General features: G+C 35.1%; 1 protein-coding gene across 1 annotated transcript; it reads right to left on the bottom strand.

Moving 5' to 3' along the window:
* Positions 1 to 994: 994 nt before the first annotated feature.
* Positions 995 to 9,588, bottom strand: LOC143629161 (histone H3-lysine(4) N-trimethyltransferase ATX1-like). Its single transcript, XM_077098510.1, has 23 exons — positions 8,996 to 9,588; positions 8,778 to 8,904; positions 8,455 to 8,674; positions 8,267 to 8,390; positions 8,069 to 8,173; positions 7,791 to 7,981; positions 7,189 to 7,281; positions 7,012 to 7,109; positions 6,722 to 6,892; positions 6,511 to 6,621; positions 6,269 to 6,316; positions 6,064 to 6,181; positions 5,914 to 5,979; positions 5,778 to 5,839; positions 5,606 to 5,662; positions 5,150 to 5,218; positions 4,803 to 5,004; positions 4,437 to 4,694; positions 4,240 to 4,301; positions 4,065 to 4,142; positions 1,563 to 1,658; positions 1,359 to 1,462; positions 995 to 1,276 (listed from the first exon to the last, which is right to left on the bottom strand). The coding sequence occupies exons 1-23, from the start codon at positions 9,586 to 9,588 to the stop codon at positions 1,135 to 1,137; spliced, it is 3,195 nt and encodes a 1,064-aa protein (XP_076954625.1). The 3' UTR covers positions 995 to 1,134.
* Positions 9,589 to 11,705: the final 2,117 nt, after the last annotated feature.

Raw genomic sequence — 11,705 nt, 5'->3', positions numbered from 1 at the left:
AAAACACCAGTTTTCTAGGAAAACTTAAAATGCTAATAGAGATAAAAATGAGAAGTGTGAGAAAGATTTGTGGCCACATAAAAACACTTAGAAAATAATAAAAAACAATCATAACTCAAAATATAAATAAAAAACAAAAATGCTTCCCGTGTCTTTCAAGTTTAAAAAAAAAAAGATGAGAAAAACGCAATGTCAAGCAAAAAAGACGTAGTGGCGAAAACAAACAAAAAACACAATGATAGATAAAAATAAAATAAAAAAAGACACAATTGATCGTAAAATATAGCATAATGCCGAGCAAATTATAACATAATGCTGAATAATATAACATAATATCAAGTAAAAAAAACACGTCAATAAAAAAAACAAAATCAATGACGAAAATAAACAAAAAAACACAATGATAAATAAAAAAACATAATGATGATTTTTTCCTCAACATAGTGCCTGTCTTTTTTTTTTAATAGGAAGACTGGTGAAACATTCTTGTTTTTTGCTTTTTTTTATTTTGATTTATGATTTTTTTATCAGCTTTTTTTAAAATTCTTTTTGTGACCACAAATCCTTTTCATTTTTTCCTTTTATAGAATAACCTAAACCTCCCGTTTGTAATCTCTTTAAAACTTCCACATGTGGTTAAAACTTAAAACTTTAGAATACTAAAACCATTTTGTTTTATTGGTAAAAGAAACCAAAAAAGGATAAATACTGTATATTGTGCCTACATAACGCCGGTGTGAAAACTAAATATTCAAGAGTGAAAACTATAAATTTAAGACTTACAAAAATATTTCATCTTGGTTTTAAAAAGGGTGCCTGTGAGCAAGGCTAAAAGCCGTCGCAAGAAAAAAAAATCCTATCTGAGAGTGAGGCGCTACAGCCTACCTGGTCACAAACTTGACAAAAAAAGGCTTGTATCACGCAACATAATAATAAAGTCTAATGAAGCAAGTCTTATCATATATAATAATAAAACATACAGAATCAGCTCAAGCCTGTTGCGCTTTGTAAAAATAACCTCATAACTCCCTATCCATAAATGACAATATGGTACAAAGTTATATAGTTTATTAAAGAAAAATGGCACAGGAAAGTAAAATGAGCCAAGGGATTTGGCACGTCTCTAACCTCGACTCATTCTCCTTTCCAGTCTTTTAATTCACTGCGTGGTGCATATAGCTTCCCCATTTGGGCCTCGGTATCAATGTCGTTGACTACACCTCGGCAACTTGGAAAACCACAATAACAAGAAAGTTGTTCATCAATAGAAAAAAATCTGCAACATCAAATATTATAAATAGTTATTAAACATAATAAATTAGATAATGCATAAAAGTATACATCATATGAAAGAAAACCTGTAGTCGTATGTGAGTTCTTCCCACTGTGCAATATCCCGCTTGGCAAAAATTATTATGTGTTCATCACCGTTCACACTTATAACTCTTGAATAACAATTTGGCTGGAACAAAATATACAAATAAGAATTTGCGTGCTTCACTAAAGAAAAAAAACATAAAAGTAACTAAAAATAATTCAACAAAACAAAGAGCTTAACATACTTCACAAGAGTGGTTAATTAAATGTGCAATGCTTCCCGCCCGTGTAGCATCAATTACGCGTTCGTCATCGATCCGAAACATGTATGTCCCCGCACCCTGCAAACAGAGATATATAACAAGCAATATTCACTTAGTCTGGCAATTTTACATTGGTCTGTTTTGAAGGTTTAGCTATGACGAAGCATCCCCTACACTTTAGGTTAATGTCAAAATGCCCGTTACACTTTCAAACAATGAAATCTAACCATTGAATACAGAGCCTTACTAAGCCTTCTAAATATAAAAAGACAGCAGTGAAAAGTAACTGATGGAAAATAATAATAATATTGTCAGTCTGGTGTTTTTGCGTGCTATCTAAATAACCGGTGTTTTTGCGTGCTATCTAAATAACCACTGTGAACTGAAAAATGCAATTCAAGGAATTGAGTTTCCATATGAAGCAGATTCAGGGTTTCACAATGAAATTACATTCACATTAACCTGGCACATGCAGATGGTTGAATGTGTACTCCGCGAAGCCGGTAACAGATACTATTGACATTATGTAAACCATAATCCAAATGAGCTAAGCTAATGGGCTTAACACCCTAATGAAGACTAACCCTATGACGGCCAACCCTAATATATTCTAACATACTACAATTCCCAAATTAATAGAGGCAACTAATCGGCTATTGTATCAATACTAGGTTTTCAACTATCATGCATTAACAAAACAAATTAACAGATTTGGTCGGGTTGGCCCTCTGTAAGTCAGACAGCCACTTTGGGAATTTTCTAATATGTTGTAGAAATTTTGGTATGCGGTTTAGAGCTTTAAACCAATCGCTTAGCCCAAACCGGACTGTAAATAAATTTATATAATAAATTGTATATAATATATGTTCAGTTCAGTTCAGTTGGTTAAGCTGCTTACTGTTTTAGAAAGAATACGTGTTCGAAACCCATATCTTTGTTTTTATATTTAAATTGCCTTCAAAATCCATGTCTTTGTTCCCGGCCATTTAGCCTTTTTTTTTTCTATTGAAGTCGTCAACAACTTTATAGTTATAGATTTTAGCAGTTGCCTTGTTGTGCATTTTTCCTCTTTTAACATAGAATTTTCCTTAAAGTATGAACTTGCTAATCAACTTTACGTTATAAATTTGTTACTTTAAGAAATGTGGGTAAAAGGTATCATAACATCCATAATAAGTTTTTTATTTTTTAAAGTAATTGGTTAGCATATGTTTATGTTAAAAATCAAAAGAAAAAGAAAAATCGACTCAAGTTCTTAAACCAGCCAAACAAAACTTTCTAAGGGGGAAAGGGCCACTCATGGGTATTACCCATGCATCGATCAATCTTGTACTGCCACCTCATTTCTACCCTTAATTACCCACAAACCACAAAATTACTGGCAGCACCTACCCACAAGTACCCTAGAACTTTTTTAATTCATTTTAATTCTACAATGGTCAACAACGAAACAATTTTATGTGGCAAACCTTTGCCATGGAGTGAAGCCATGCACCTTACCCACGTGGGGTGGGGTGGTGTTGCCATGTGGTTTGGAAGCCATGCATCTTACCCATATCGGTGCCCCGTCCTCTCTAAGTTCCTAGGAAAGAGTGTAAAATCAATGTAGTTTTTCAACATTTCATGCATTTTCCTTCCAACTATGAGACTTGTGATAACTGATAACCAAAATGTAATCAATTATAAGAAAGATAATTGTCATGTTAAGGAAAATATTTTGTATAAATCACAAAGGTCACCAGAAAAGCAGAGCTTCATTCATATGAAGCTCGTGTGCCAGGTGTTAGGAGTTAGTCTTGATTAGGGGCTGAGTTAGTAAACCAAGAACTTGAGGGTTGAATCAGTTAACATTTGAAAGATGGTGATTGCAAGGATAAGAAAAAAGATTGACTTTGATTCAATTAGTAAGATAATTCAAAGTTTTAAATATAGCTTCTTATTCTAAGAGTTTGCGCTTTAGTCAAGTTAGGTGGCTGTTCTTTCAAGTTATTGTAGTGTAAATAGAGGAGGGTCAATGTAATGTGTTGTCTTTTGTTCTTAATTAATATAAGTGACTTGTGATTTGTCACCAAAATCGTGTATTCAGGTGAGTTTACTCAATCCAATATTCCAACACCAGGAATGACAAATTTCAGTATAACGTTCAAAATCAAGATGTCAAGAAATTTCATATGCGCAGATAATAACCAAAATATCAACTCTACTCAAGCCGTTATTTTACCCTTAAAAATGGGCAAAATCTGGGAAAGTGAGCCAATTACACAGAAAAGAAAGGTGGAAGCATAAATCTAAAGCAATATTAGAATTTTGTGAACATAACTCAATAATATCTCAGCTTATCAAACATATGAGAATGGATGTTGGAAGAGAATATGATAAAAAGCAGTTCGCATCAATTAACAACATTTTCTATAGGCCTCATATATATATCGAATTTTTCAAGTGAGATAATGCTTATGGTACAAAGAATTATAAACTACTTACCACCAATGAGTTGTATATCAAGTGCTCTCTTCTGTCAGCTATAGATGGTCTAACGATTTCACCAGTATATTCAATTACCTGTGATAAATTAAATAAGGCGTCATAAATGTTGGGAATCTCAATAGAGAAATTGGAACAATATTGGAAAAATATTTCCAGAAAATAGATAGTTTACCATGTCACCCGCTTTGTGTGGTTGTTTAGCAAATATACCAAAACCATGTATTGCAGATTTCCCTGTGCCAAATAATAGAATATATTTAAAACATGTGACGCTTATAATATTCTCTTTCAGAACCAGCATAGTTGCTCAAGTAAATATGGATGTAATTCACAAAATTTAAGAAAGAAATTTAATTGAAAGATGGTTACCAAATGCTAGTCTCTTTCTGAATGTTGTTCTCATGTATACATACTTCACAGGCATTGAAAATATGCTCGTATGAGACTCATCATACAATGAATTTTTAAGTTCTCCAATATCAGAATATGGCACTTTTGCTAAAGACTCATGGTGACAAAAACCGCCTTCCAAATATGGTACGTTTTCAACATATGCTCGCTTCAATGATGCAGCAGCAAGAACTTCAGGCTCTTTTCTTCCTCTTCTCCCAAAAAAATCATACGGCTCTGCTCATATTTATTTTGTTTATATTAAAAGAAATCAAGATGCTAATATCATGGGCATATCAAAATGAGATCAGCAATTATGATGAAAAAAAAGAAGAAACGACAAACCAGTGCGAGCACAGCCAGAAGGATTCACGGGGCGAGCATAATCTAAACGTTGACTTGAAATTTGACCTATTCGTTCATCAGGAATGGTACGCTCAATCGTAGAATTAGGGCTGTGCCTTTTACAAAATGATAATAAACGAATGCATTGATTCTCCTCATCCTCCTCTATAGGAACCAGCTGCAGTCTATCAGAATCTGCAAGCTATGTAGACATATAATAGTATACAAATCATTGATCAAGAAAACAGGGCTAATTTTTCACTTCTTAAATAAATAATAAGAAGTTGGCATTTCATTGAATATGCAAAGAACAGAACTTGGTTACTACATAACAAACAAATAATTACCTCAGCACAAAATCCAGCAGCACGAGCACAAAGCGGATGATATGCAACATAGCATGCATTGTTCGAACACTGCATTAGCATATCAAAGTAGGCAAGAGGTTTAGAGCAGTGATATTCATTCAACACAGAATGAAAAGCTACATAATCAGTCAACAAATGACAGAAACTGGATCATTGTTGATTATCCTCTCCACCAAACAGTATATAAGAATAGTAAAACGAGTACTTATTTTGAACATAAAGAACGTAAAAGACCATGAAATAAGAAAAAAGAATGGTTGTATTAGACTTAAATTTGTATGAGTTTCAACCATATCCAACATGCAGAATTAAAATTGCCAAAAGGAAGGTAAAACAGCATAGATTGCTACAGCGTACAGAACACTAACACATGAGAAAACTGAAGCATAAATAATGCAAAGTTCCAGAGTGCAAGCAATAATAACAAACAGTTACCTGGATACAAGCTCCATAAGGAACACCGCAAATACTGCATAAAAGCTTCCAACGGTCCTGAATAGACATAAAACACATATATTAAACATTAAAAAAAACATGAACTTTCTTTGACAATGCAAACTGACTTTTTTTCTTTTGATTACTTCTCTTTAACAGATTACAGATCTACCTTACTAACTCTATTCAAACCATCAATCGGCTCCATTTTCTTGATATCAGATAAGCAAGTTTCTGAAAGAGAAAAGGTGTTATAAGAACTGAAATTAATATGCAAGAAATATGACATACTGAAACAGAAATGGAACCTGGTATCCACATAGCACATGCAAGATGAGCCCATCGTCCATCTGTTGTAGGTTTCATTGCACCTCCTAGCAAAATCGCAAGTTAATAGAATTGCTTTTTTGTTGTATACGATAGCTGTTTATTAATTTCAGGATCTGAAAAACAAGTACCTATGACTGGGCATAGGCAGCAAGGTGGAGAAACCTCAGGTGCCCCTGGACAACATAAGTTGCATAACCAAAGAACACCATCAACAGGTTCCAGTTCCCCATAACATCTTGCATGAACCTGCCAATAAGAAAAACAAAATAGCATCATTATCTTATATCTAGCATGAACCTGTCAGCAATAAGACAAAATAAAGATACTGCTTACCATCATTCTGCACTTATCGCATTGCAGGAACAAATTATTGGCATATTCCTGAAAAATAAACACTTGCCTGTTAGAAAACTATGTGTTAATGTTGATACGTGCAAAATGCAGAACATTAAAAAGTAAAGACTGGTGAATGTGTAGTGTCTCTGTTTACAAAGACAGATGATGAAATGGTTGCCATCAGATTAAAGCATTATGGGTGATTTGGTAAACTCAGCATACATATAAAAAAATTTCACCTCATCCATGTGACAGACATTACACTTATCCAGGTCCTTCCATTTGACATGAACAGGTCTATAACCAACTGGCATGGTGTGCGTTCTCCCTGATGTCGACCTCGATATCCCCTACAATTAATAGCAACTGTAATACAAGACTAGATAACCAAACAAACTGATATGCTTTAGTAAAACTTAAGTCTTTAACTGAGACTAACTATAGATGTACCTGTATAAGTTTCAACACATGAGGATCAGAAAAACCAAACATATCAGCACCCAATTTGAAGAAGCTCTCTGATGCATCTTCAGCCTGAGAATTATCAGAACTGCCAGAAAGCATCTTCCTTATTCTTTGGTAAATATTATTCCAACATGTTGACGGATCCGGCCCATCAAACTGCATGACAAAACTTCACATTAATGCAATGTGAATCAAAATGAAGCATAACACATAACATAGAACCACCATATGAATATTAATAAGAAGTGCAGCGGCAGTTAAACTATTAAGCAGACCTGATCGCCATCCTCTGTTGTAACTCTAAACAGAGGTCGCGATTTTGTGCCAGCATCTCGCAGCACTTCCATCTTATATACAGAACATACACTTGGATCTGAACCAAACAAGCAGAATCATTTAATGCATCAAACTGGACAGACACAACTGTAGTAACAAAATATATTATGAACTACCTGCTAATGAAGGAAACTTCCTAGTAGCCGTATAGCCTATAGGACAGATAGATTCCTCATCATCGAAACAATCCACGTCTTTAACAATCTTACCTGCATGATATGACAAATAAATGAGCACAGATACACATGGTTTTAGAACTCGCTAGGCGCTACTCAAGCGGTGGGTTAGGTACTAGCTCGGAAATAATAGCAATAAATCGAATTGGAATTTTTATATGAAATTTTTGAAAAACTGCATATAAAAGTTCACATGAATACTTAAAAGCTTACATGGTATAGATGAAACATCAACAACTAAACGTAAATATAACAAATCAACGAGAAAAACCAATAACTGGGGTTAGCGGGTTCAAACAACGTCTAATTGCCTTCCAAAAACTAAAATTAAAATTAAAATTAAAAAAACAAATAAATATTTTTTTAAATGTCCATTTTGGCCCGATTTGGGCCGACTACCAACTAATGGGACCGATTAGCTACAAATTCATCGGGCTAGGGGTGCCTAGCAATTAATCACTATTAATCCCCGCCTAGGCCCGATTTTTGCAACACCGCAGACACAAGAAAAAAAATGTCAGTTTGATAATTAAGTTCATTACCAAGCTTTAACACTTCAAGATCCCCTACTATAAAAGGGCCACTTTTAAGGCCTTCGAATTTTCTTTCTTCTATTTCAGTGCGTAAAGAGATCTTCTTTGATTCATCCTCTTCACTATCACCTTGAATATTCGTTCCAAAGCCTTTCCTCGACTGTAGCATACTCCTTGGAAGTTTTTGTCTGCTAAGATACCTGATCAATAGATCCATAACATGTATATTATTAATTTATTATAAACATAAAAAAATCCATTTACAAACTACAATGTTTTCGTCTTACATTTTTGCTTCCTCCAAGCTTCGAATAAAATCTAATTTCTTGCATTTCAGGTGAAAAGAAGATAGAAGCCCTTTAAGAAATGAAATCACTTGCTTTGTTTTAACCCTGGATATCACAAATGGGTGTACCGAGCGTTACACTTAAAACAAAAGATTCTGGATAGAGTTATCATATCTTTACAGTATTAAAAATAGACACCTGGCAAAATCATGTGTGCCAAAAAACTGTACAAGCACAGATTTTTCTCCTGAAATCTTGTTTAGACCTCGACGAATGCCAACAAACGACTCATCCAACACAATTGCTGGCCACACAGTATGACCTGAATCAACAACAACCATGAGAAGTGTAATCAAATAATGTACGCAAGATCTTGATATGCATACCAGTAACTTTGGCCCATATTATGTCCCCGGGCTCAATATCATGACAATCATCCAGATTAGCAGCCAGTATAATCATCTCGTTGACATCAAGATCATCTGTTTCTGAAGAATGTAGATCGCAAGCCAACTTTAGACATTTTATTTCCTCTGCAGACACATGGAACTTGATTCTTTCTTTAGACAAAACCACCATCTCTTCATCACCATCTTCATATTCAACCTAATTTTGTCACAACACCCGTTAACATAACCACAAAATTATATACAAAAACTACTGCTTCAAACACTTATTCCTATACCAAACAAGGATAAAAAAACATTACATGATGACGGTGGCTCTCTGTGTCATACTTTGCGATTCGACCAAAGTACCAATCCGCATCCAATGGCCAGTAAACCTTGCATTGTAACCCCACAAATTTCTGAGGATCCACACCATCAAATTTCAACCTGTAATCCAACATCAAATGATGGTACATGATATAATTCTTAAGCAAGAAACCAAACAAAAAAAATGAAATCTTCCTTAATTTAAACATACCGCACCCATCTCTTGGTCCGACTCGCAGCGGCTGTCGATCTATCTACATTATCAACCTCTGTCACTTCAATTTCACCACCGTTTTTCTTTGAAGCATTTCCGTTATTCTTTGTCCGTCTCCTTACACTAGTACCATTATTAACTCTATTATTAGGTGGTTTCCTCCTCTGACTTAAAACTCCTCTCGGTCTCGAAGCATCAAGAGAAGGTAAACCAAGCCCTAACTTAACAACCTCCTGACTCATCTTCCTCTTCTTATTACTAACCCTAACCTCATCATCATCATCCTCAACCTTCACTTCCACAACATCCAGCGCCTTCAAATTGGACACGAACGTATCGTAGCCGGAAGTACAATGAAGCCTATTCCGGCTGTAGAAATAGACAAGCGGGGGCTTTTGCAGATCCAGTGAGACGACGTCGTTGAGATCCTCGGGTAACCTCTTGGCTTTAACTTTTTTGGACATGACATTCGAGTAGGGAGTACAGGGGGAGGTGGCCGAGTAGACGGTGTCAAGCGGAACGTACCTGGATGATGATTGCTGTTGGTCGTCTGGATGTGTAGGGCTTAACAATTGGGAAGAAAATGCCATCAAATTTGGGGGTTTTGGGACATTAGGGTTTCTTTCAAACAAAACAAAACAAAGAAATTCGAGTGTGGAGTTGAGTTTACTTATTATTATTATTATTATTATTATATCAATCAGTTTCCCGCCCCACACGAACTAAACAAGCCAAAACCGATGGATGGACGGATGGAGAGCTTTGTCTTGTTCTTTTTCATGTATGTATGTTTTTACTTTAATATGTTATTTTGGGGCCATTGGCAGGTTACTATAAAGTACAACCTTTGATGTACGCACGGCGTGCTTCTTCACCGATTGAGGTGATATATGGATGGATGTGTGTGGTTGAGAGAGAAGTCGTTGTCGCTTACAACCTTTCATGGTCTTTGCCCTCCCTTCTTCCTTAATTCAGGTTTGTCAATTGGAAATTTTAATTATGGAATTCAATAGTGTGTCGAATAGCGGAATAGACGGGCTTTTCGATAATTCGACTCAGGTGGCAGATGTGAAACCCTAACACGGGTTTGATTGAGGTTGGATCTCGAAGATCCTGAAACCTGAATGTCTCATGTGGTTTTGAGGGGTTTGCGTCTCCGGTGTGTTTTGATTTGTAGATGATTCTCCTGTTCACATACTTTTAGGAAGGCCATGGTGAAAATTATGAACCTCTTGTTACACTTTAGAACGGGTCGTTTGTATTAGCTTTTTTATGTTATTATAGGTGTGGTTGTAAAATCCTAACTAGGCGTCGATTAATTGTTGACTAATCCCCGTTTAATCAACATTAATATTGATTAATATCCAATTATTAATCTTGATTAATCGCTAGCCTGCATCCCATCGCACGACTAGCACTTATAACAAAACTTTGTAGGTGGCAGGTTGTAATTACAAGGGCTATCTTTCTTCTTTAATTCGCATGCATCTTAAAGGAAGCAATTCTGGTGAAAGAAGTCGCAGTGGTGGTGAAATTGAAAAAAGGAGCGATTCAAATTCATTCAAAATCTAGTAATCAACTAGATGTAAGTAGTTTGTTCATCGTTAATTTGATTTGTGTTCATTACCAATTTTGAACGGATTTTTGAATTTTTTGGTTAGTCCCTTTTGTCATTCATGACAATTCAGTTTTTGTAGATATATTTTTACTTACTATATTGAATCCATAGGTGCATAAAAGGGGAAAATGGAGTGTAATTTGCAATAATGGTTTTCTATTTGAATATGTTCATGAGTTTTTATAGTGAGAGTGACAACTTCTTTAATAATGCTTTAATTTGATAAGAATGATAAGATGTTGCTTTAATTTGATAAGAATATAAGATGTTATTGTTAATATAGATGGAATGCGAGGCCTTTTGATTTTAGTTTAGTTAGATTCATATAGCTTATGAAGCTTTACTTTAATTTTAATATTGATAGTTGATGTGTGTGACTATGGTGCATTTTTAATGATAGTTTTAGCACAAGTTTACAAAAGGTTTTAACTTTATAGAAATGGGAATTACTTAAACTAAACACATACAACGAGAAAAGTACCCATTGTATATACTATAGTTTAGTGTAAGGACTAATATCGTTCATAGGCATGACTTTTACTAGTCACGAGAAAGCATGTCAAGCTTATGTGGGCTTGTGGATCAGGGGAAGCACGCTTGTGTGGGCCTTACTGGAGTGTCCCCCCTTGTTGGGCTTAGGGACACCAGATTTGTTGCTAGACAAGCTGTGTTGAAGGCGGAATCATTAAACTTGCTAAGCATGAGAAAGTCTGTGTTGAGAAGCAGGTCTTGATTCATTTTGCTTTTGATACATTTGGCTCTGTTGCCCTCAAATCTACTATGTTTCTGAAAAGAGTTTAGCAGGCCGTGCATAATAACTTATCCACGCCAAATAACCACAACTTTTTTTGTAGGATTGGTTTTGCCATGCAGAAGGGAGTGATGGTGCAACTTGTTCCCCGATTACCTACCTCTCAATTGTAATTGGATCCTTTTATTCAAGATTAATGAAATATGTAATTTCGTTACCAATTAATTTAGTTAGTTGATTTTGGAGATTTTTGTGAGTTTTTGCAAAATAAAGTAAAGAGTAAAATGTCAGGTTAGTACTTGTGGTTTGTCCAATTACGCAACTCTAGCACCGTCTTT

The sequence above is a fragment of the Bidens hawaiensis genome, unplaced genomic scaffold (assembly GCF_021521415.1).
Source record: "Bidens hawaiensis isolate Kalapana, Puna unplaced genomic scaffold, B.hawaiensis_p1.1 tig00005168_1, whole genome shotgun sequence".
In the NCBI taxonomy this organism is placed as follows: Eukaryota; Viridiplantae; Streptophyta; class Magnoliopsida; order Asterales; family Asteraceae; genus Bidens; species Bidens hawaiensis.
This window is presented reverse-complemented; position numbering and strand designations above follow the sequence as displayed.

Coding starts and splice junctions, on each gene's coding strand:
- LOC143629161 (XM_077098510.1), bottom strand. CDS start 9,588: ATGGCATTTTCTTCCCAATTGTTAAGCCCTACACATCCAGACGACCAA. Junction 8,905..8,995: donor CGGACCAAGAGATGGGTGCG/GTATGTTTAAAT, acceptor GTTGGATTACAG/GTTGAAATTTGATGGTGTGG. Junction 4,695..4,802: donor TTCTGGCTGTGCTCGCACTG/GTTTGTCGTTTC, acceptor AAATATGAGCAG/AGCCGTATGATTTTTTTGGG.